We start from the raw sequence: 19665 nt of genomic DNA, 5'->3' as shown, positions 1-19665 counted from the left end.
GGGAGTGGAGCCCTCCCAGACGCCCTGCTGCAACTCTTTCCCAATCCTTCTCTGGCCAGCCCTGCTCCCAGCCTCCTCCCACTCGCCATGGACCTCACCCAACAGGGCTGCACCCCCTCCCGGGTCCCGAACCATCCACATTGACACAGGCTCACCGTTCTCCCACCCAGAAAAACTCCCCCTGCACTCGACCTTCAAATTCTCCCTGCGCCTCCCGCCCCCTCTTTTCCTTTCAGACCTGCATCGGGAAGAACAGCCACCTCCAGCCCCTTCTCCCTTCGGCCACCAATCCGTCCCTCCTGCAGAAAACACACCAGGTTCCTTGACGTGCTTTCCTCCCCGTGCCTGTCTGGGTCTAGGCTGCACCGGGATGCACAGAATTATCCAAAAGCAACTTTGTGATGCTCCTGCAGCCCAGATCTCTTGGTGTGCGGAGATTCCTCCGTGCCTGGAGCTGCTCCAGCCGTTCTGAGCACGGCAGAGCCCTGTGGTCATTTACTGTTGCAAATGAGTTCTTCAAGCCTCCAAACCCAAGTCACAGCCAAGATGCAGAACTGACTGACACTGAACTCATTCCTGGTGCCATGGGGTGAGAGTAAGGGGTGAGTGCCCTCTCCCCTCTTTCTCTGCTCAGATCCCCTCTTCAAGCGTCCCCACGTGTCAACCGGGTGGAGCGGGAAGGGGCGAGAAGCCCTGCCCATCAGGTATTGCTCTGGGTGCTGGCAGGGTGTGGAGTGGACTCTCTTGGGCACTTTCGTGGCCACTCAGGGGCCCCCACCAGGCTCCTGTGGTTCTCCCTCCTGCTACAGCCTCAGGAATCCAAGGTCCACCCCAGTCCTCCTCCCTGGGCCGTTTGCCCCTCTTGACAGCCCATGAATCTAAGAGAATCCCCAGGCTGGCTCACTCGGCCCTGGCCCACCTTGTCCCCTGGGAGACACACTCCCTTTGCTGAACTAGGGCCAAAGCGTGATGCAGCTGATACAGGGCTTGAGACAGACGCCAGCCAGTGCGCCATCCCTGTGGCACTCAGGGGGCACACCTTAAGCTCTGTGAGCATCCCAAGGAAGCCCCTCTGCATCTAGGGTGAGGCATAGGCCCCCGCAGGACAGCTTGGGTGCCCCAGTAACTCTGTCCAAGCCCCCTCTTCACCCACACTGTCTGGTCCGTGGTTTCCATGTGATCTTGCAGCCATGCAGCCACCTGTCAGCCTCCAACTGTGAAAAAGTATGCCTCCTACCAGGGGTCTGACAAAGCCCTCTCTTAGCATCTGATGTCTCCTGTGCTTGGTGCCACCGCGAACGCTCACAGTCTGGCACTGGTCACACTTGGCTGGGTCTGACTCCGCTGCCTGGCCTGAGTGCTGGCTTTTCTTCCTTAAGCACAGCCAGACAAACTTGGGTTCAAATCCCAGCTCTACCATTTAGGAACTCTGTGGCTTTGGACATCTAAGACCTTCTGTTTTCTTTTCTTCTGCAAAATGGGGTTGCAATCGTTGCATCATAGGATTGTCACGGTGTTTATTTTTATTTTATTTATTTATTTACTTACTTATTTACTTATTGCTGCATTGGGTCTTCGCTGATGCGCGCGGGCTTTCTCTAGTTGCGGCGAGCGGGGGGCTCCTCTTCGTTGCGTTGTCCAGGCTTCTCATTGTGGTGACTTCTCTGGTTGCGGAGCACAGGCTCTAGGTGCACAGGTCTCAGTAGTTGCGGCACGCGGGCTCAGTAGTTGTGGCTCACGGGCGGCATGTGGGATCTTCCTGGACCAGGGCTCGAACCCGTGTCTCCTACATTGGCAGGAGGATTCTTAACCTCTGCGCCACCAGGGAAGTCCTGTCGCGGTGTTTAGTTGACATAGGGTCTGTGTCACACTGAGCCAGAATACGTTTTCTATACGTTTTCTTTCCCCTCTTTCCTTGAGGCAGTTCTGGCCTCACTGTACACGTGTGTTCCTGCTTCCAGATCCCGAGGGCATCACCACCCCTTCGTCTCCTCCCTAGTCACAGTTAGTGGTTCCCTCCCCACCAGGCTTCCCACTCCAGGCTCCCTCCCGTCCCTGTTAGACTGGGGACATTGCCAGGGCAGGGAGCCCCTCTGGACCTCAAACGGGGCCTGTGATCTAACTGATACTCTTAAATGTTTGTTGGAGCTGCAAACAACTGGTAGCTGGAAAGCATCTGTGGACTCAGAAATTACTCTGAACCTGTCTGTAGCATGGAGCCTTAACTGGCGGATGCTTCTAGGTGGCAGCCAGTTGGAGCAGCCTGGACCCCAGAGGGGCTTCTTGGAGGCACAGGTCCAGGAGAGGAGGTGGGAGCTGCCACGGTCCAGGCTCTGGGGTGCTGACACCCAGTAAAAAGAAGGGGCCCTGGAAGCAGTTAGCTACATCCTCAGGTCAGAACCCAATCGCCTTTGCTGCAAGAGCAGGCCTCCCGTCCTCCTCCTTGTTTTCGGCCTGCTGTCTCCTGATTGGCTGGCCTGACTGGTCCACAGAGGTGGCCTCATCCCTTCACTGTTTGGAGACAGCAGCTTCACCTGAGGTCTGAGATTCTCTCTGTGACAGACCTGAGCCAAGACCATACACTTCCACAGTCCTGTCCCTCTGACCTTAAAATAACAAATCCCAGAAGAATACAGAACAATGGTCATCTATTTTTATAGATTTCCCCAGAAATGTAAAAGATGAGCTTAATTGCACTAGCAGATTCCTTCATTTTCTAGAAAGATACCTCAAATGGGGATAATTTTTTAAGACAGTTGGATGAATGTCTTCCTGCCAGGACAAACAAGAAGGTGGCCTGCCGTGCTGACAGCATGTCCAGCCTCCCCGGGCCTCTTAGATACTGGAGAGAAGGAGCAGGCGGCCCTGGGGGAGGGGGAGAGGCCTCGGCGTAGCCACTTTCCCGGTGGTTTTGGTTGGGTTCCAACCTGCCGACCCTCATGAGGAAACACCAGCCTGTTGCTGGCTCTTGACTGGCTGCCTCGCAGGGTCACCATGAGAACCAAATGAGAGTAGGTACGTAAGAGCTGGCAAGTGGTTCCTGAGTTGAGTTTGGGGGACTAACTAGGAGTTGGCCAGGTGAGGATGTGGCGGTCCCAGGCAGAGGGGACAGCAGAGGTGGCTGCAGAGGGGGGGTGGCCTGTGCGCAGGAAGGACACAGCATGGGCTGGCGAGCACTGCTCATCTCGCCTCCTGTCCTTCTCGGCCCACCTGGGACCCTGGGGGGTCATGCACAAGCCCCCTCCCGCCGGCTCTGCACCCCTATCCTGCCCCTGCCACACCTCCAACCTCAGCCCTGAATCGAGGCTCCTTGTTTTAGGACAAAATGAATATATCGTTCTAGCTAAACGGCAACCATTAGCAGCCCAGAGATCTACAATGCGGTGTGAAGTCCTCTCCCCGCCACTCACTGGAGGGGCGCCCCCGGGGCTGGCTCAGTGGCGTCTCCATGCATGAGCATCACATAGGACAAAGTCAACCCACTGTGACATCCAGACACGCCAGTCGATTCCCTGGAACTGGCTTGAGTTCTTCGGGGGAGGGGGTGTCTCTTTAGTTGCTCCCCAGGAAGCTCAAAATATCAGTTTGGCCCGAGCTTTGTGGGATTGACGGGTGTGGAGGGCCATCTCCGCCCCTGTCCCCGAGTCTCCCAGAGGGCCTGGCCTCACCTCCCTTGAGGATCCGGCCCAGGGCTGAGCTGAAAAGACCCAAGAAGAAACCAAAGAAACCGGCCTGGCCTCTCGCCAGAGCCACACCGACTGCAGTGGGGAGGCCCACGCCCCACTTCCCCAGCCCGATAAACCGCGCTGCTCCGTGCGGGTGACTCCAACGCAGCATCTTCTCCCGATTGGCAGCCTGGCCAGCATGTCCTTGGCTGCTCGATGCCGACCTCAGTTTAGAACTGTCTGTCGTTCAGCTGCAGGAGAGGGAAGGTGCTGGGGGACAGGGCATGTTGAAGCTGGGCGTGGCTTGTGCAGCTGAAGTTCCGGGGTTGCGGGGGAGTTGGCAGCTGCTGACCCAGCAGAAGATCTGACCAGCGCCTCAGAGCCTGCGGGAGGGCGGGCCGCCCAGCCGGGCAGGCTGCTGCTTTGGAGGCTTTCAAACTGTTTTCCTAGGTGCCTCTGATGAGAGGGGGGTGGTACGTGGGGGTGGGGGAGAAGACAGCTCCCAGAAAACTGCCTTCGTCATGCTCATGGCCAAATGGCTGTATATGGAACACCTCTGCGTTGTTGGAAAACTGCTTCTGGGACGTCGCTTGTTATAGTCCAGAAAAACTTGACAAATTCTTGACAATTCTTCTCCAAGCTCCGATTCAGGGAAAGGTTTGTCTCTCCTGATTGTTGCCTGGCATGCCTCCCCCTCAGGCTGGGGAGAGCCCTGGGCAGACCTGCCTCCCTCTGTGTGTCTGTCTGTGCCAGGAAGTGCTTCTTCCTGCCAGGAAGGTTTTCGTTGTTTTGTTTCCTTCCTCTTTCCTCTTTACTTCTCATCCTTCACCAGCTTCGGGTTGTCTCAGACCTGTGCTTTTATCCAACATGGCTTCTTGACCTTTGGGAGGGAGAGTGGTTGGAAGTGTGGGGTCTGGGGTCATCCAGCCCGGGGTCAGGGGGTGGCAGCTCCGCTCCATACCTGCAGAGAAACTGAAAGCTAGCGGCTTGACCTCCCTGACCCCAGACACTTCCTCTCTGTAAAATGGAGCCTTTACACACTTGTGCCTTGGATGTGTTGGGAAGTATAGAGTCATAACGTGTAAAGCACTTGGACACCCCCTGCACACACTGAAGGCGTGGGACGTGTGAGTGTGAGCCACGGTCCTCGAGGGGAAGCAGGGAATGGAAGCTACCACTCTCTCCTTTTCCTTCCCCTGCAGGAGGGCAGTCAGTGACCCACACCGGCCTCCCCATTGTGGTATCTCTGGCCAACAAGGCCGTTTCCTTCAGCTGCAGGATTACCTACCCATACACCCCCAAGTTCAAGGACTTCACAGTCAGCTACTTTCATGTGGACCTCCAGGGCCAGACGAGCTCTGAGGAGAAGACCAGCTGCAAATTTGGTCCAGGCACAGAGAACCAGACCCACACTGAAGAGTGTCAGATCACCCCCAAGCTACCTGACGCATCTGCCACTGGCACCTACTACTGCTCCGTCCACTGGCCGCACTCCAGGGTGATAGGCAACGGCACTTTCATCCTGGTCAGAGGTGAGCTTCCTCCGCGTCTCTTCCCAGGGCAAAGGGCCCAGAGGTTTCACCCAGCAGACTTTGGGGCACAGGAGCCAAAGTGGGGAACGTTTGCCTCATTGTTCAGCTTTGGCAAAACAGAACAGAGCAGCCTCGGGGAGCCCCTGGCCACACAGGTGTGCCGAGACGCCCATCTTTGTGTGGCAAGGGCAGAGGCCTGGGGTGTGGATCTGGTTACCTCTGGCAGGCCCTTTTCTCAGTGTCCCTTTGGCACTATTAGTTGGGTGAGCACAGAATGGGGCATGTGCATGCGTGTTTGTAGAGACCTGTGAACAAAGGCACGGCTCGTGTATATCTTTCTGGGGACAGATTCCTCGTTTTCATCACATTCTCAAAAGAGTAATGACTCCAAAAGGTTAAGAACAGCCCATCCTGAAGTCGCGATTCTCTGAGGCACCCCTGCGACCCCCACTGGTAGGGGCCAGGGTTACAGAATCCCACGGACCTGAGTTTGGCCCTCAGTCCTGCTGCTTGCCAGGATGTCACCTTGGACCTACTCTTCATGGCAATACCCTGCCTGTCAGAGGCTTTTCCTGGGATGAGTGAGATCCTGAATGCAAGGGCTGGCGCCCGGTAGCAGGATGTGCTAGTTAAATAACAGACGCTCATGTGCCTGGCATGTGGCTGGCACTCCGCAATTTTTGGCCAACCAGCTAGACAGAGGGGTGGACAGAGACATGGAAGGAGAAGGGGGTGGATGAAAGGCTGGATGGCTCAAGGGAAAGGGCTGGGCTATGCTCTCACCTACCCCTGCTGCCGGCAGCACCTGCTAAGCCTTGTACAAGCCCACCCCCTTCACCCTCACCACTCCTGCCCGTATGATCACTGCTTCACGTGTGGAAAGGAGGAGGCCCCAGGAGGCGAAATGACTCACCCAGGTCCCATAAGCACCTCTTGGTGGAGCCAAGGCACCGAAGCAGGGGCACCTAAGAAGCAAAGGATGTAGTCCTTACTCTTAACAAGAATCAAGGCAGCAAATATAGAAACACAGCCAAGGCGAGTGTGGGAAGGAGGACCTCAGCAGAGGTGGGGTCTGGGGAGTCCTGGTGGGGGAGAGTTGTAAGTAGGGTTGGGGGGTGAGGTGTGTCTCTCCCAGGCAACTAACGTCTCTGCTTCCCTGCCCTCCACCCAGACACAGGGTACCGAGAGCCCCCGCAGGGCCCCCAGAAGCTCCTGCTTTTTTGCTTCATCGGCATCTTGACTGTCCTGAGCATCCTGGCCACGGCCCTGCTGCTCTGGAAGAAGGTAGGGGCTGAAGGCACATGGCAACGCTGCCCCCACCCCACTCACTATGGCTTAGGGATGCCACTCCATGAGGGGGTGCCTGGAATAGGTGTTCCTCGTGGCCACTTGCACCAGGGCCCCCTCCCTCGCCCTGCCCTGTGGCTGGGCCTGTGCTGCCAACTCATCGCCACCAGGTCCTTTTTGATCTTGTTGCAAGAAATCAGGGCTCTTGAGCCTTTTCCGGGTCACGGGTCCCTCTGAGTATCTGATGGAAGCCATGAGCCCGCATGCTTACCATTTCTAGCCCTCCAGATTAGGAAACCTTACCTCAGATTTTCTGGATCCCCAGCAGCCCAGAAGGAAGGAAGAAGCATTTCCTCAAGGCCGCTGGGTGCCAGGCACCCTCCCAGGCGTGCTCTGGTTCGCGTCCCAGTGTCACTCGGTGAGAGAGTTTTCTTCCCATTTTACAGCTCTGAAAAGTGAGCTGGTGGTGACTGGCCCTTAATATATTTCCTCCCCACCCTGCTGCTCCCCCAAGGATGGGTACAGGCAGGACAGCTCTTGTTTGCCCTCACTGAGCAGCTCCCAGGCTTCAACCTGGGTGTGGACACAGTAACTGGGCTTCAGGCAGGGGTGCTGAGGGACTCATACTCCGTCTGTGGACACCCCCCCCCCCGCACTTGGCTTACTGTGTGACCACACAAACGCCTCCCATGAAGTGTGAAGCACAGCCGTTGAGGGCAGAGCAGGGTCAGGGCAAGACCTTGACCCTGAGCCCTCACTTCAGCCCCTGCTCTGCAAAAAGAGGATTTTTTTTTTTTTTTTTTTTTTTTTTTTGTGGTACGCAGGCCTCTCACTGCTGTGGCCTCTCCCGTTGCGGAGCACAGGCTCCGGACGCACAGGCTCAGCGGCCATGGCTCACGGGCCCAGCCGCTCCGCGGCATGTGGGATCTTCCTGGACCGGGGCACAAACCCGTGTCCCCTGCATCGGCAGGCGGACTCAACCACTGCACCACCAGGGAAGCCCTATAAAGAGGATTTTAATGACTGGATCTCAGTGTCCTGACAGGCCAGGAAGACAGTGGTACAGAGTAGGTGCTCAATAAAGTCTCGAAGGGAGGACAGGAGAGCGTGAACCTCGAAGCCTCAGCTTGACTTCAGATCCCAGCCCCTCCTCCTGCCACACGGCCTCGGAGACCCTGCCTCCTTCATCCCTCTCCCTCTCGCCTTCCCTCCTGTCCTTCCAGGAATAGCTGTTGAGTGTCTAGTGTGTGCCAGGCACTGGGCTAAGTGCCAGACACAGTGGAAAGCAAGACAGATGCAGCCCCTGTCCTCTTGTCAATTTTCGACCCTCTCCGAGTCTGTTTTCTCCTCCAGAAATGGGGATAAGGATGGATCCCCACCGTTACCCGAAAAGGGTGGAGGAGACCACATTTGCGAGTCACCAGCTGGTGCCTGACCCCTGGTGGGAGCACAGTGCATGGACACTTCCTGCTGTCCCTCCCTGCACTTGAGAGAGGAGGGGCTGCTGTGAGAACCTGGTCTTGAAGGAGAGAGAACTCGGGACGCCAGAAGCTGCTGCTGGGTTTGTGTTGCCAGAGAAGTTCCCAGAGCTCCCCAGAGCTGGATCCAAATTCGGATGTGGCCCCTGTAGGTGCTGCCCCAGAACTGGATGGCCAGCGTTTGAACCAAGAGCTGAGCGCAGGAACAAAGCGTGCAGTGGGGGTCCCGGCCAGAGACAGGGCCGGCAGCCAGCCACGGGGACCGGGAGGACAGGGCCGAGGAGGGAGAGGCATGGAGGACGCCAGCAGCACATCTGATAAATGAATCAAAGCCGGAAGCCACTGACTCAGAAGAGGCAGATGATTCCTGTCCTGAGAGCAGGTTCGAGGGCTCACACTCAGCCTGGGGTCAAGGCTGGCTCCCCAGAGCAGGCAGCCTCCGATGCTAATCTGTCCTCATCCTCGCAGGGCATCAGACAAAGCAGGTCTCCCTCCCCCATGGCACACTCCTTCCTTGGTCCTAGGATCCCCCGGTGGCCCCGTGCTGGGTCACCCACATCTTCGTGGCCTCTGAACATTGGCACCTCCCAGGCCCCTTCCTCAGAGATCTCCTCGTCTGTCTACGCTCCTCCGTGACTGCTCCGCTCCCGGGATTACAGTCCCACCTGATGTGGCTGCTCAGAGCCCCTCCCATCCCCCCACCCCGAGCTCCAGGTCACGTCCACTCCGTGCGGGCACCCATGGGCGTCTGCACCCACCTGGTCAGGAACAGCACTCCTTAGTCCCCCCAGGTCGGCCCCAGCTCAGCACATGGCACCAGGCCCCCAGATGCTCAGGCCAGAAGGCGTGGTGCTGTGCTCGCCCCCTCCCTCCCCCTACGGCTGATCCCTTGGCAAGTCCTGCCCACAGTCTGTCCAGGATCCAGCCCCTTCTCTCCTGCCCCAACCCCCAACCCCGGCTTCCATCACCCCTTGCCCAGAATGTGGGTCTCCCTGCTTCTCGCTTGGTTCTTCTTGCTTTGCTCCCCACACCCTTGCTTCTGTGTCATTACCGTCTCCCCCACCAGAGCATAAGCCCCAGAAAGAAGGGACTTGGTGTCCCCAGTGTCTGGGGGACCCTGACACATAGTGCTTATGGAAGGAGTGATGGAGTAAATGAGAGTGAGACCTGAAAGATGAGTCAGAGGTGGCCAGGCTGTGAGGTGGGCAAGGTGATGGTATCGCTCCCATTTTACAGATGGGGAAAACAGAGGCTCTACTGGTTTCCTGAGCTGCCAATTGGTTTATTCATTTGAAAATCACAACTGGAAAGGTAAATGTTGATGGTCTGGGACAGGACACCCAGATGGGGCAAGGCTGGCTCCAAGGAGCATCACTACCCCAGTAATAACACTGCACTGTTTCCATGGCCTGGGACACATCCTCAGACTCCTGTCCTATGTTCAGGGCACAAGCAAGCCCTGAGAAGTCTGCCCCAGCCCCTGGCAGACATGGACTCCTTCTCACGAACCCACAGTGGCACTTACCTCCCTGGCGGCCCCACCAGCCTCAATAGGAATGCCACGAGGCCAGGCCTGGGTCTTGCTCACCATGGGGTCCAGGAGAGCCCCTGCCCATGAGCCCACACCACCAGCCTTGGCAGTGAAGTAGGTGGTGCAGGGGAGGGCCACTAGATTTGAGAACAGGGCATCTGGGTTTGATCCAAGGGCAGTCAATGACTAGCCGGACAAACCTGTTTCCCCTTCTGGCAAGTGGGAAGTCCATGCCCACCTCCTTAGGCTACTATGAGAATTAAATGACAATAAGTCCCAGGGTTCTTTGTAAACTGTAAAGTGCTGCCTGGATGCCTGCACCGATCTGTCTGTGAGACCTACACTTTCAAACAAAACAGGGGAGTGAAAACTCCAGGTACTGTCAGATCAGCATCTTGGTGAATCACACAGACCTGGGTTCCAATCCTGCCCCTGCCACTTCTGGCTCTGTGACCTCGGGCAAGTTGTCTGCCCTCTCTGAGCCTTCACAGCCTCATGGGTGGAACAGGGATGATATGAAGACTGGTCTTGCAGGTTTGTTGAGAGGCGCAGGAGATAAGGCATGTGATGCATTTAGAGCCCCACCTGGCACCCAGTGAGGCTCCATGTACGCCTGAGCCATTATTATGCTGTGACTGGGGGTGGCGCTGGCTTCTGCCTGAGTGTTAAGTAGCTCTCGAGGGCTAATCCCAAGTAAATGGTCTGGGGATTGGCAGGCGGCTAGGGTTTTTAATTAGGTCCTGCCCCGAGATGAGGCTGTGTTGCTTCACTGTTGGCAGTGTGGTGTGCCTGAGATGAGGGGGGCGTCCGGACAGCCTCCCTCTGCCTTGGAAGGAGCTGAGCCCTCAGCCTCCCGAAGGCCCAATGCCCCAGCCTCCACGACCATTAGCGCTTCACACAGCAACCAGCGTGAGCTTTCTGAAACCACTTTCTGACCCTGGCGTCTCCTGCTTAAAGCCCTCAGATGTTTTCCACCGTCCACCCTCTTCTCGAAGCCCAGCATGGCCATCCTGACCCAACCAGGGCAGGTTCGCCTCTCTGGCCGCACTGACCGTCTTTAAATTCTTCCAGACCTGCTCCCTCTCTCTGCCTCTCCTCCCTCTCTTCCAAATGAACTTCTCAGCCTTAAACAGCCTTCCTCTCAGCCTTCCTGCCAGGCGAGGCATTTTTTCCCTCCCGTGCGCCAGAGGCTCTGTCCCTGTCGGTCAGCGCGTGAGCCACACGTGGTAAAACTGCTGGTTCATGGTCCGTCTCCCCACCGGGTCTTAAGCTCCGGGAGGGCAGGGATGGTGTCCCCTTCTTCACGCTGCCTGGCTAACCAGAGTGTGTGTGGTTGGCCAAGGGCCACATAAGTGGCACACAAGTGTCAAGAGTGCTTGACTTACTCATCAGCTCCCTGAGTCTGTGCAGCAATCTCACAAAGGAGGGTGATGGCTGAAGAAACTGAGGTCCAGAGAGAGTAAGTGCTTGAGTGAGGCCGCAGAGCCAGTGAGGGGCAGAGAGGGACTGGACACCTGGTCTGGCCTGCGCTGGCTCACTCAGCAACACCCACAGTAATCAGCTGCAGCCGGGGACCCTGTCACACTGCTGGCACTGTGCTCTGGCACTGGGTGGCACCCAGAGCCAGGCACTGGGTGGTGGGCAGTGGCCTCGCCAGGATCTTTACTGTTTCCGGTGTCCCTGGGCAGAGGAGTGGTTTGATGTAGGTCTGGCAGGTATTTGCCCCATTTCCCTGGAGAGGGTGAATGGAAGGTGCTGAGTGATGCACTTCTGAGTGGCCTCATGACAATCCGCCATCCTTTCCTCTGGTGGGGTCTGGTCGGGGGTGGGGAGAAGAAGAGCCTCTGGTCCCCAGCCCTGACTCCTTTCCCCACAGAGACAGATGCAGGCTCCACAGAAGCACACTGCCCAGAAGTGCCCGGGCCCCAGCGCTGCCAGCAGCCGGGAGCAGCCTCCACCTGAATCCATCTACACAGTGAGTCCTCCGCCCTCTGAGGCCTGGCTCGGGGTCTGGTTCCCTGGCTCGGCCAGTGTATCAGCTGGGTGACCTCTCTGTGAGCCTCCACTTCCTCACCTGTAAACTGGGGACAAGAATTCCTGCCTGGAGGGATTTCTGTGAAGGTGAACCGAGGTTACAAGTGTGTGGCCCTGGCCCCTGGAAGGAGTGTAGGTGTGAAGTGCCACTGGGGTCCCCTCCTTGGCGTGCCCCTCCACTTCTGGAATGAGGGCCAGTGAGGGCACAGTTGGTGAGGAATGAAGAAAGTCCCTTCATCTGACCAAATGACGTTGACCCGCTCACCAATTCCTTCCTGTTTTTATTGCACAAACAACATCGGAGCAACAACAACAAGAATCACAAAAAGAGGAAAAAGTCAGGCAGTGTCCCACGCTCTTAACACACCAACGATTTTCAATTCTTCACACTCCCCCTTCCCCACCACACACACACGCACACGCGCACACGCACACGCGCACACACACGCACACTGTTTTATGTCCTTACAGTCAAGCAGAGACACGGCTGAGATGCTGTTAGTTCCCCCAGCCTGGCTTGCCCATCTGGTCAACACGTGGTCACTCTGCCCGGTGGCTGGGATGGTGACAGACATTCTTTTTTCAGTTACATCTATTTTAGTTGAACAAGTAACATATGCTCATTGTGGAGAAAGTGAAGAATAAATGCCACCCAGTGTCAGCTGGGGTCTCAACTCCACGGGGCCTCCAGCCGCCAGGTAGCAGTCTTGACTCCGCACCTGGGAGGTGCACAGCCATGTCTGGGTCCTGCAGGTCCTCCAAGGGCATGTTCTGGGACTCTGCCTGTATGTGTTGTAGCTGTTCCTGTCCCTACCACCCTGACTCATACATGAAACTCAGGTCCTTCCTCGATGTCCATAAAACCCCGCACAGAGTGTGCTCAGAATATGGCCCGGTTTACTGAGGATGAGGCAGGTGGGGACGAGGCAAAGGCAGCGTCCCTACAGGGCAGCGCTGATAACCCCAAATAGAACGTAACACAGCCACCTCTCATGGGGCCTTCAGCCCCTCCGCCCCAGGGAATTTCCAGCAGCCACTGCTTCCCACGTGGCCCCAAACTTCCCCATATTCTCTCTTCTCTCCCAGCAACTCATCGTGGTATTTTCCTTAGGAGGAATTCTGGTGTCAACTGTTAAATAAAAACATTTCTCTCTCTCCGTACACACACACACACACACACGAGAACTTTCTATATATATCAAAAAGAAGAAAATAACCATCATCCTAAGCCTGTCTTCTTCCAGTATAAACACTAGTAACATTGACCTCTATATCTTCCAGTCTTTTCTATAAACACATACAAAGAGACCCATACACACACTCACACATACTTTTTTTAAAAAAATTGGAGTAGTACAGCTATTTTTGTTCATGTTACAATATCTCATGAACATCTTTTCACATGAATAAATATCTTTCTCCAAGATTACTTTTAATGGAAGAGACTCACTTTTGCATGGAACATCTTTCTTGCCTGTGTTTAGACTTCTCTGAGGCTCAGGCTGACTTCTCTGGAGTGTGAGGAAGAGGCCCAAAGGCCCTGCCAGGTTGCAGGGTGGCTTCAGAAGGTTTTAGGGCTGGAAAGGAGATGTGAAGGGAGGCTGCACACTCTGCTAACCCTTGAGACCAGTCCCTAGCTGCTGGGGTTGGACCTGGGCAGATAAGAATGACGTTAACAAGAGAGATGATGATGTCATGAAGTCATTTGTTGAGTACCTACTACGTGCCAGGTACCGTTGTAGGATTTTATACCTGTTATCTCATTAATACTCATAATAGGGCTTCAGGGTACAGGTGTTGTCCCCATTTTAATTTACTTTTCTTTTTTTAAATTTTTTTTTATTTATTTTTGGCTGTGCTGGGTCTTAGATGCAGCATGCACGCTTCTTATTCGCGTCATGCGGACTCCTTAGTTGCGGCGTGAGGGCTTATTAGTTGCGGCATGCACGTGGGATCTAGTTCCCCGACTAGGGATCGAACCTGGGCCGCCTGCATTAGGAGTGTGGAGTCTTACCCACTGGACCACCAGGGGAGTCCCTAATTTTATTTTCTAATTGTCTATTGCTGGTATGTAGGAATACGATTGATTTTTGTATATTGACTTTATATAGAGAGTAACCTTGCTGAATTCACTAATTAATTCTGATAGTTTCTCTGTACATTCCTTTGGATTTTCTATGAACCCAGTCATGTCATCTATGAATAATGGAAGTTTCATTTCTTCCTTGTTAATCTTCATGCCTTTTATTTCTTTTTTTTTTTTTTTTTTTTTTTTGCTTTATCGCACTGCCTCAGACGGTGATGGTGAACAAGAGTGGTGACAGTGGACAACATCCAGGGAAGGATTTTTTTTTTTTTTTTTTCCGGTACGCGGGCCTCTCACTGTTGTGGCCTCTCCCGTTGCAGAGCACAGGCTCTGGATGCGCAGGCTCAGCGGCCATGGCTCACGGGCCCAGCCGCTGCGCGGCATGTGGGATCTTCCCGGACCAGGGCACGAACCCGCGTCCCCTGCATCGGCAGGTGGATTCCCAACCACTGCACCACCAGGGAAGCCCAGGGAAGGAGTTTTGTATACTTCTCCTCTATTTTCTTTGGATGGATACTTAGATCACTGATTTTCAATCTTTCTTTTTTCCTAATTTATGCACTTAAGGCTATGAACTTCCCTTTAAGTGTGGCTTTAATTGTACCTCACAAGTTTAAATATGTCATAGTTTTGTTGTCTTTCAGTTTAAATTTCCCACTTGCCCCATGAGTTATTTAAAAGTCTTTTGCTTAATTTTCAAACATTTGTTTTTTAGTTATCATTCTGTTTTTTGTTTCTCACGAATTCCACTGTAATCAGAGAATACATACGGTAGGATTTTAATCCTTCGAAGTCTTTTGAGACTTGCTTTATTGTTGGCTTATATTTCGTGTGCATTGTGTGTGGCTGAGTGAGTGTTCTATATGTGTCAGTGAGGTCAAGTTTATTGATTGTGGTGCTAAAGTATGCCACATCCTTATTGATTATTTTGTCTATCAGATGTTGAGTGAATTGAGTTAAAATCTGCCCATTTGCTTGTAGATTGTATATTTCTCCTTCTGATTATGTCAATTTTTGCTTTTTATTCATGTGGAAAAATGCTCATGATATATTGTGACAGGAAAGAAAAGCTGTACTACTCCACTTTTTGTGTGTGTGAAAAGTTGACCTATTAAGGAGCATGGATTTGGAGTAAGCCAGGCAGACTGGGGTTCAAAGCCTAGTACTTTTGCTCACGGGTTCTGCTACTTAAACTTTCTGAGTCTTGGTTTCAAAACCTTTAATATAGGGCTAATGATACAGTATTACATTTACAGTTTGCAAACATGCTGTGATTTCTTCCATTTTAAATTCCTTATCTTGAGCTCACAGCCACCTCCAGTGACCCTGTCCTTTCTCGACGACTCCTTATAACAGATCTGTCAAAATTCCCTGTCTTCAGTTTCTCTCTCTCCTTTCCGACCCACTCAGTCAGGCTTTCTGCACACCTCTTCTTTCTGCCCACCAAAGCCTTCCTTCTCAAGGTCACCATTGACCTCCACATTGTTAAACCCAGTGGTCAGTTCCCAGTCCTCATTTTTCTTGGTTAGCAGCAGCATCTGACACCACCGAGCTCTCCCTCCTCCTAGACACACTTCCTTTACTTGCTTCTGGAACATTCCACTCTCTCCTAATGCCCCTCTGACTCACTACCATGCCTCCTCAGCCTGCATCCCTGGTTCCTTCTTAGGAACCAGAGAAATCCTGACCTCCAAACATTAGAGTCCAGGCCTGGGGCCTTTTCTCTTTGATCTTCACTCCCCTTCTTGGGAGTGAAGAAGCCTCAAGGTTCTGAGACCCTCTACACTCTGACAACTCCCAAATTTAAATGTCCAGCCCAGGCACCTCCTCTGAACACCAGAAGCAACTGCATTTGGACCCCTTATCGGCTTCTCTCTCCAATTCTTTACCCACCGAAGTGCCTCTTCCCACAGTCCTCCTCATGCAGTGAATGGTTGCTCCCTCCTTCCTGATGCTCAGGCTAAGCATTTTTAAATTGCCCTTTCCTTCTCTCCTTCCATCACTGCTCATATCGGATCCATCAGCACATCTTATTTCGAACATATCCAGAATCTGACCCTTCTCACCTCTCCAGGGCTGACGCTGGTGGGAGCCACCACCATTTCGTGCCTGGAGTCCTGCAATTGGTTTCTAATCAGCTGGCCCATTATTATCCTTGCCCCACAGTCTGTGCTCCACCCAGCAGCAGCAGAGTGATCCCATCCAAACATAGATCACATCTCGCTCTGCTCAGAGCCCTTGGTGAGTCTAGGTCCCCTGAGAAGCAGACACCAAGACGGGGATAAATGTGTGATAGTTTTATTAGGGAAACCACCTGTGAGAGAACATGGAGAAAACTGGGAGAGTCATCAGACTCTTGCAGATCTCATCCTGGGTAAAGGAAAGGGTGAAGGAAGGCAGAGAGGAGGCACCGACCACCGCACCATCTAGGGAAGCTTCAGCAGGCCACGGGGAGCCCAGTCAGAGGAGTCCCAGGTCTCCCAGGGCGGGAGGCCGTGACAGCATCCCGGCTGAGCTCAGCCATTGGCTGGCGGTAGCCCACGGTGTGTGTGGGGGGGCCTCTGTGCACATGTAATGATGGGTTTCAGAGCCCAGCAGCTGGGGCCCCGGGTCGATGCTGGTCCCTGGAGCTGGTCCCTGGAGTTGGAGGTCTGCGGATCACGTTCTCATGACCGCCTCGGCCGTCTAGTGAGATAGATTCTGTCTCACTCAGAGTCAACACCGGAGCCCTGACAGTGGTCTCTGAGAGCTCTGCCCACAGGCCCTCCCACTGTCTCTCCCCTCACTCACTCGCTTCAGGCACACTGGCCTCCTTGATGTTCTCCAGATGCACCAGGCTTGCCCCCCATGCCCACCCCGCAGGGGGGCCTTGGTGTTGGCTGCACCCTCCCCTCCAGAGTGTCCTTTCTGGAGCCGTCCAGGGGCTGCTCCCTCACTCCCCAGCTCTCTGCTCAGAGGGCACCTTTGCAGGGGGGCCTTTCTGACCTCCCCACCCTCTCCAGGAGCCAACATCCCCATCTTCCTTCTCTGGGTCTCTCCATGGCCCTTACAGCCACGGATTTCTTTCTGATTGTGGTCTGCCTGGCGCCCTCCCCCGCACCAGCCCAGTGCCTGGCACATAGTAGGTGCTCAGCGATCAGCTGAGTGGAGGCCTGTTCTTAGCTCCCAGCTGGCTGGGGTTCCCTGGGGCTTGGTGCTGGGTACAGAGTAGGTGCTCCATGGCGAATGTGGGACATCAGCATTGTAGTTTCATGCTCCCCAGAAGCATCTGGCCACTGCCCCCCCTCAGCTGTGTTCCAGCCTCTGCCTGGCCCAGTGCCTCATTCTTGCTCTCAGCCTCCAGCCCTCCCGCGCCTCACGGCAGCAAGAGGGGCCTTTCCAACACACCACTGATGCCGTCGCTTCCCACTCAGAAACCTCCAGGGACTCCCCATTGCCAGCTCCTCAGCCTGGCACGAGAGGCCTTCATTGGAGGCCAAACCCAGCCCTGCCTCACCGGACTCCTGTCACTGCCGTGGACCGTTTACTTCAGACGTGCCAGGACCTTGACCTAGAGCAGAGGTGCTCTGTCTCTCCTGAGTACCACTCCTTGCTGAACAAGGCCCCCGGATCTTACCCGTCTGCCCCGCAGAGGGCATCATGCAAATCTCAACATGCAGGTGTCCATGAGACCACAGCTCTTGTGTTTCCTTGGTGACAGGGGTGGGTATTACAGGGGGGACCAACGTCCAGGACCCTCAGATTAAGTCCTGGCCCGGGACAGCTGACTTCAGCTCTGGCCTCAGTCCACCTGGACAAAGGCCTTGGCATGGACTTCACACCTCTGCCAGGGCTGGTGACCACTCGGCCCAGCATCACTGCCCATACTGCGCAGCAGCAGGCAAAGGGCTCAGAGGGCCTGGATCCCAGACCCGTATCCCAGCCCAGCCCAGCCCAACCCAGCCCGTTCAGAGGCCTGGCCTTCTCCCCACAGGCATACCCTGAGGGAGGCAGTCCCCATCACCAGCAAGGAAGGCCAAGAAGGTATCCTGTTGACAAGGTTGCCCTGCATTTCACAGCCTAGTGATGCAGGTCACTCCCTGCATGCAAATGCAGCCCAGCAGGTCAGGACTTGTCAGAGGCTTCACTCAGCAGCTGCTAATTGGCAGCAACTTCTGCAGCCTCCCCTGCCCTCAGCCCTGCAGCTGCTCCCACCCACAGCATGACCCCCCGCAGTGTGGGGCCCAGGCCTGTGGGGTCCCAGGTCAGGATGCTCTTCTCTGGCTTGCAAATCACTTAGCTGTGTGCCCAGGCCAGTGGGAGCACATGGAGCAGAGGGCGGGAGGGGCTGTGTGACCTGAGACATCTCTGGGCCTCTCTGGGCTAATGCGTGGTGGGCAGCCCGCGTGGACTGGACACGAGGGAGAAGGGAACCATCTGCGGGACCCAAGATCTGCTCTCCTGCTGACATGTCAGCCAGGAGGCCCTTTTTCTCCCTTCACTCTGTGACCAGAAACATCCAGCTTGGGGGGCTGTCAGATTGTGGATCCAGGTCTGGGCGGACAGGCGGTAGAGGCCCAGGGCTGCTGAGGAGCAGATTCCCATCCCGTGTGCCAGGCTTTCCGGCAGTGGTTGGTGCTCTGGGCAAGCATGAAAGCCCAACAGGCCAGAGCAGGCCTTGGAAAATGCCTTTCACCGGAATTTGGGCTCCTCCCTGGGACAGCCTTGCCCCCTTCCTTACCCAGAGGCAGGTTGGAAGCACCCCTTCCAAGACCCTCCCTCTTTCTTTTTCTTTTTTAAAAAATTTTAATTTATTTTTGGCTGCATTGGGTCTTCATTGCTGCACGCGGGCTTTTTCTCTAGTTGCGGCGAGCGGGGGCTACTCTTGGTTGTGGTGCGCAGGCTTCTCGTTGCAGTGGCCTCTCTTGCTGTGGAGCACAGGCTCTAGGCACATGGGCTTCAGTAGTTGTGGCACGTGGGCTCAGTCGTGGCTCGCGGGCTCTAGAGTGCAGGCTCAGTAGTTGTGGCTCACAGGCTTAGTTGCTCCGCGGCATGTGGGATCTTCCCAGACCACGGCTCGAACCCGTGTCCCCTGCACTGGCAGGTGGATTCTTAACCACTGTGCCACCACAGAAGTCCCGACCCTCCCTCTTTCTGATGCAGAGGTCCCTAGGGCAGCCTTGCCATCCCTGTGTGTGATGCCCTTGAAGTGAGGGTCTCCCAAGTGCCAAATGGTTTATTACACAGGTTTTCATGCCCCGCTGCCTCTCGGAGCCTCCTTCCCCCCACCCCACCTCCCCTCCCTTCTCTTGCCTCAGAGCACCACCTGTCTCTCCAGCCTGCCTCGGCAACCCCTGCTTGCCTGTTGCCAGGGAAACCACCTCCTTGGCAAGCAGCCGGCATCCATATGACATGTACACGTGGGAAGGAAAGGTTCCTGCCTCTTGCTTAGGCTGTTGGTAGCTCTGTTCCGACATCCCCCAAGGAGCAGCATCTGCCCCTTGCCTGGGACCCCGGTGCCCATCAGAGTCTGAGGAAAGGTCCAGGCTGTGACCGCAGAGAGGAGAGGGAGGCATCAAGCCTCCCCTGATGATCATTCAACAGTTATTAAGCACCTGTGATTCGCCAGACCCTCTGTTGGGCCCTTTATGTACAATATCTCATTTAATCATCCATTGAGCCTGAAAGAGAGATACAATTATTCCCATTTTACAGATGAGGAAACTGAGGCACAGGGAGGTTCTGGGGTTGCCCATAGCTGGCAGGTGTCAGAGCTGAGAGTTGAACCTAGGCTTGTCTGATTTCAAAGCTCCGTCTTTTTCTACCATCCTGAGGCTTCTGGTCAGGCTGTTCATAGCTGGGCCAAGAGTGAGCATGGCCCTAAGACACGCATCTAGCTGAGCGAGGAGCCCCCTCATCATAGCTCGTTTGGTGCTGTTCCCCAAGTGTGCCAACCACAGCTACAGTGACCCAGCAACAAACCAAGCACAGCTGTGGGAAAGGAGTGTGACTCCAGTGGGTACCTAGGTCATCTGTGAGCACAGGCTGGGGAGAGGGGTGAGGGGAGACCTAG

General features: G+C 55.1%; 1 protein-coding gene across 2 annotated transcripts in view; it reads left to right on the top strand.

Moving 5' to 3' along the window:
- The window catches only part of NFAM1 (NFAT activating protein with ITAM motif 1), a 34049-nt gene that overhangs the window by 11619 nt on the left and 2765 nt on the right, over positions 1 to 19665 (top strand). The window contains exons 2-4 of one of the 2 annotated variants that reach the window (XM_082635994.1): positions 4868 to 5197; positions 6369 to 6481; positions 11370 to 11468. In XM_082635994.1, the coding sequence (XP_082492120.1) occupies positions 4868 to 5197; positions 6369 to 6481; positions 11370 to 11468 (542 nt within the window). Of the gene's footprint in view, positions 1 to 4867; positions 5198 to 6368; positions 6482 to 6809; positions 7118 to 11369; positions 11469 to 19665 lie in introns of those variants that run through there. The other variant, XM_082635995.1, reaches the window with a different exon arrangement.

The sequence above is a fragment of the Mesoplodon mirus genome (genome assembly GCF_964341445.2).
Source record: "Mesoplodon mirus genome assembly, chromosome: 11".
NCBI classification, from domain to species: Eukaryota; Metazoa; Chordata; class Mammalia; order Artiodactyla; family Ziphiidae; genus Mesoplodon; species Mesoplodon mirus.
Note: the sequence above shows the minus strand (reverse complement) of the source record. Positions and strands in the feature narration are given on the sequence as shown.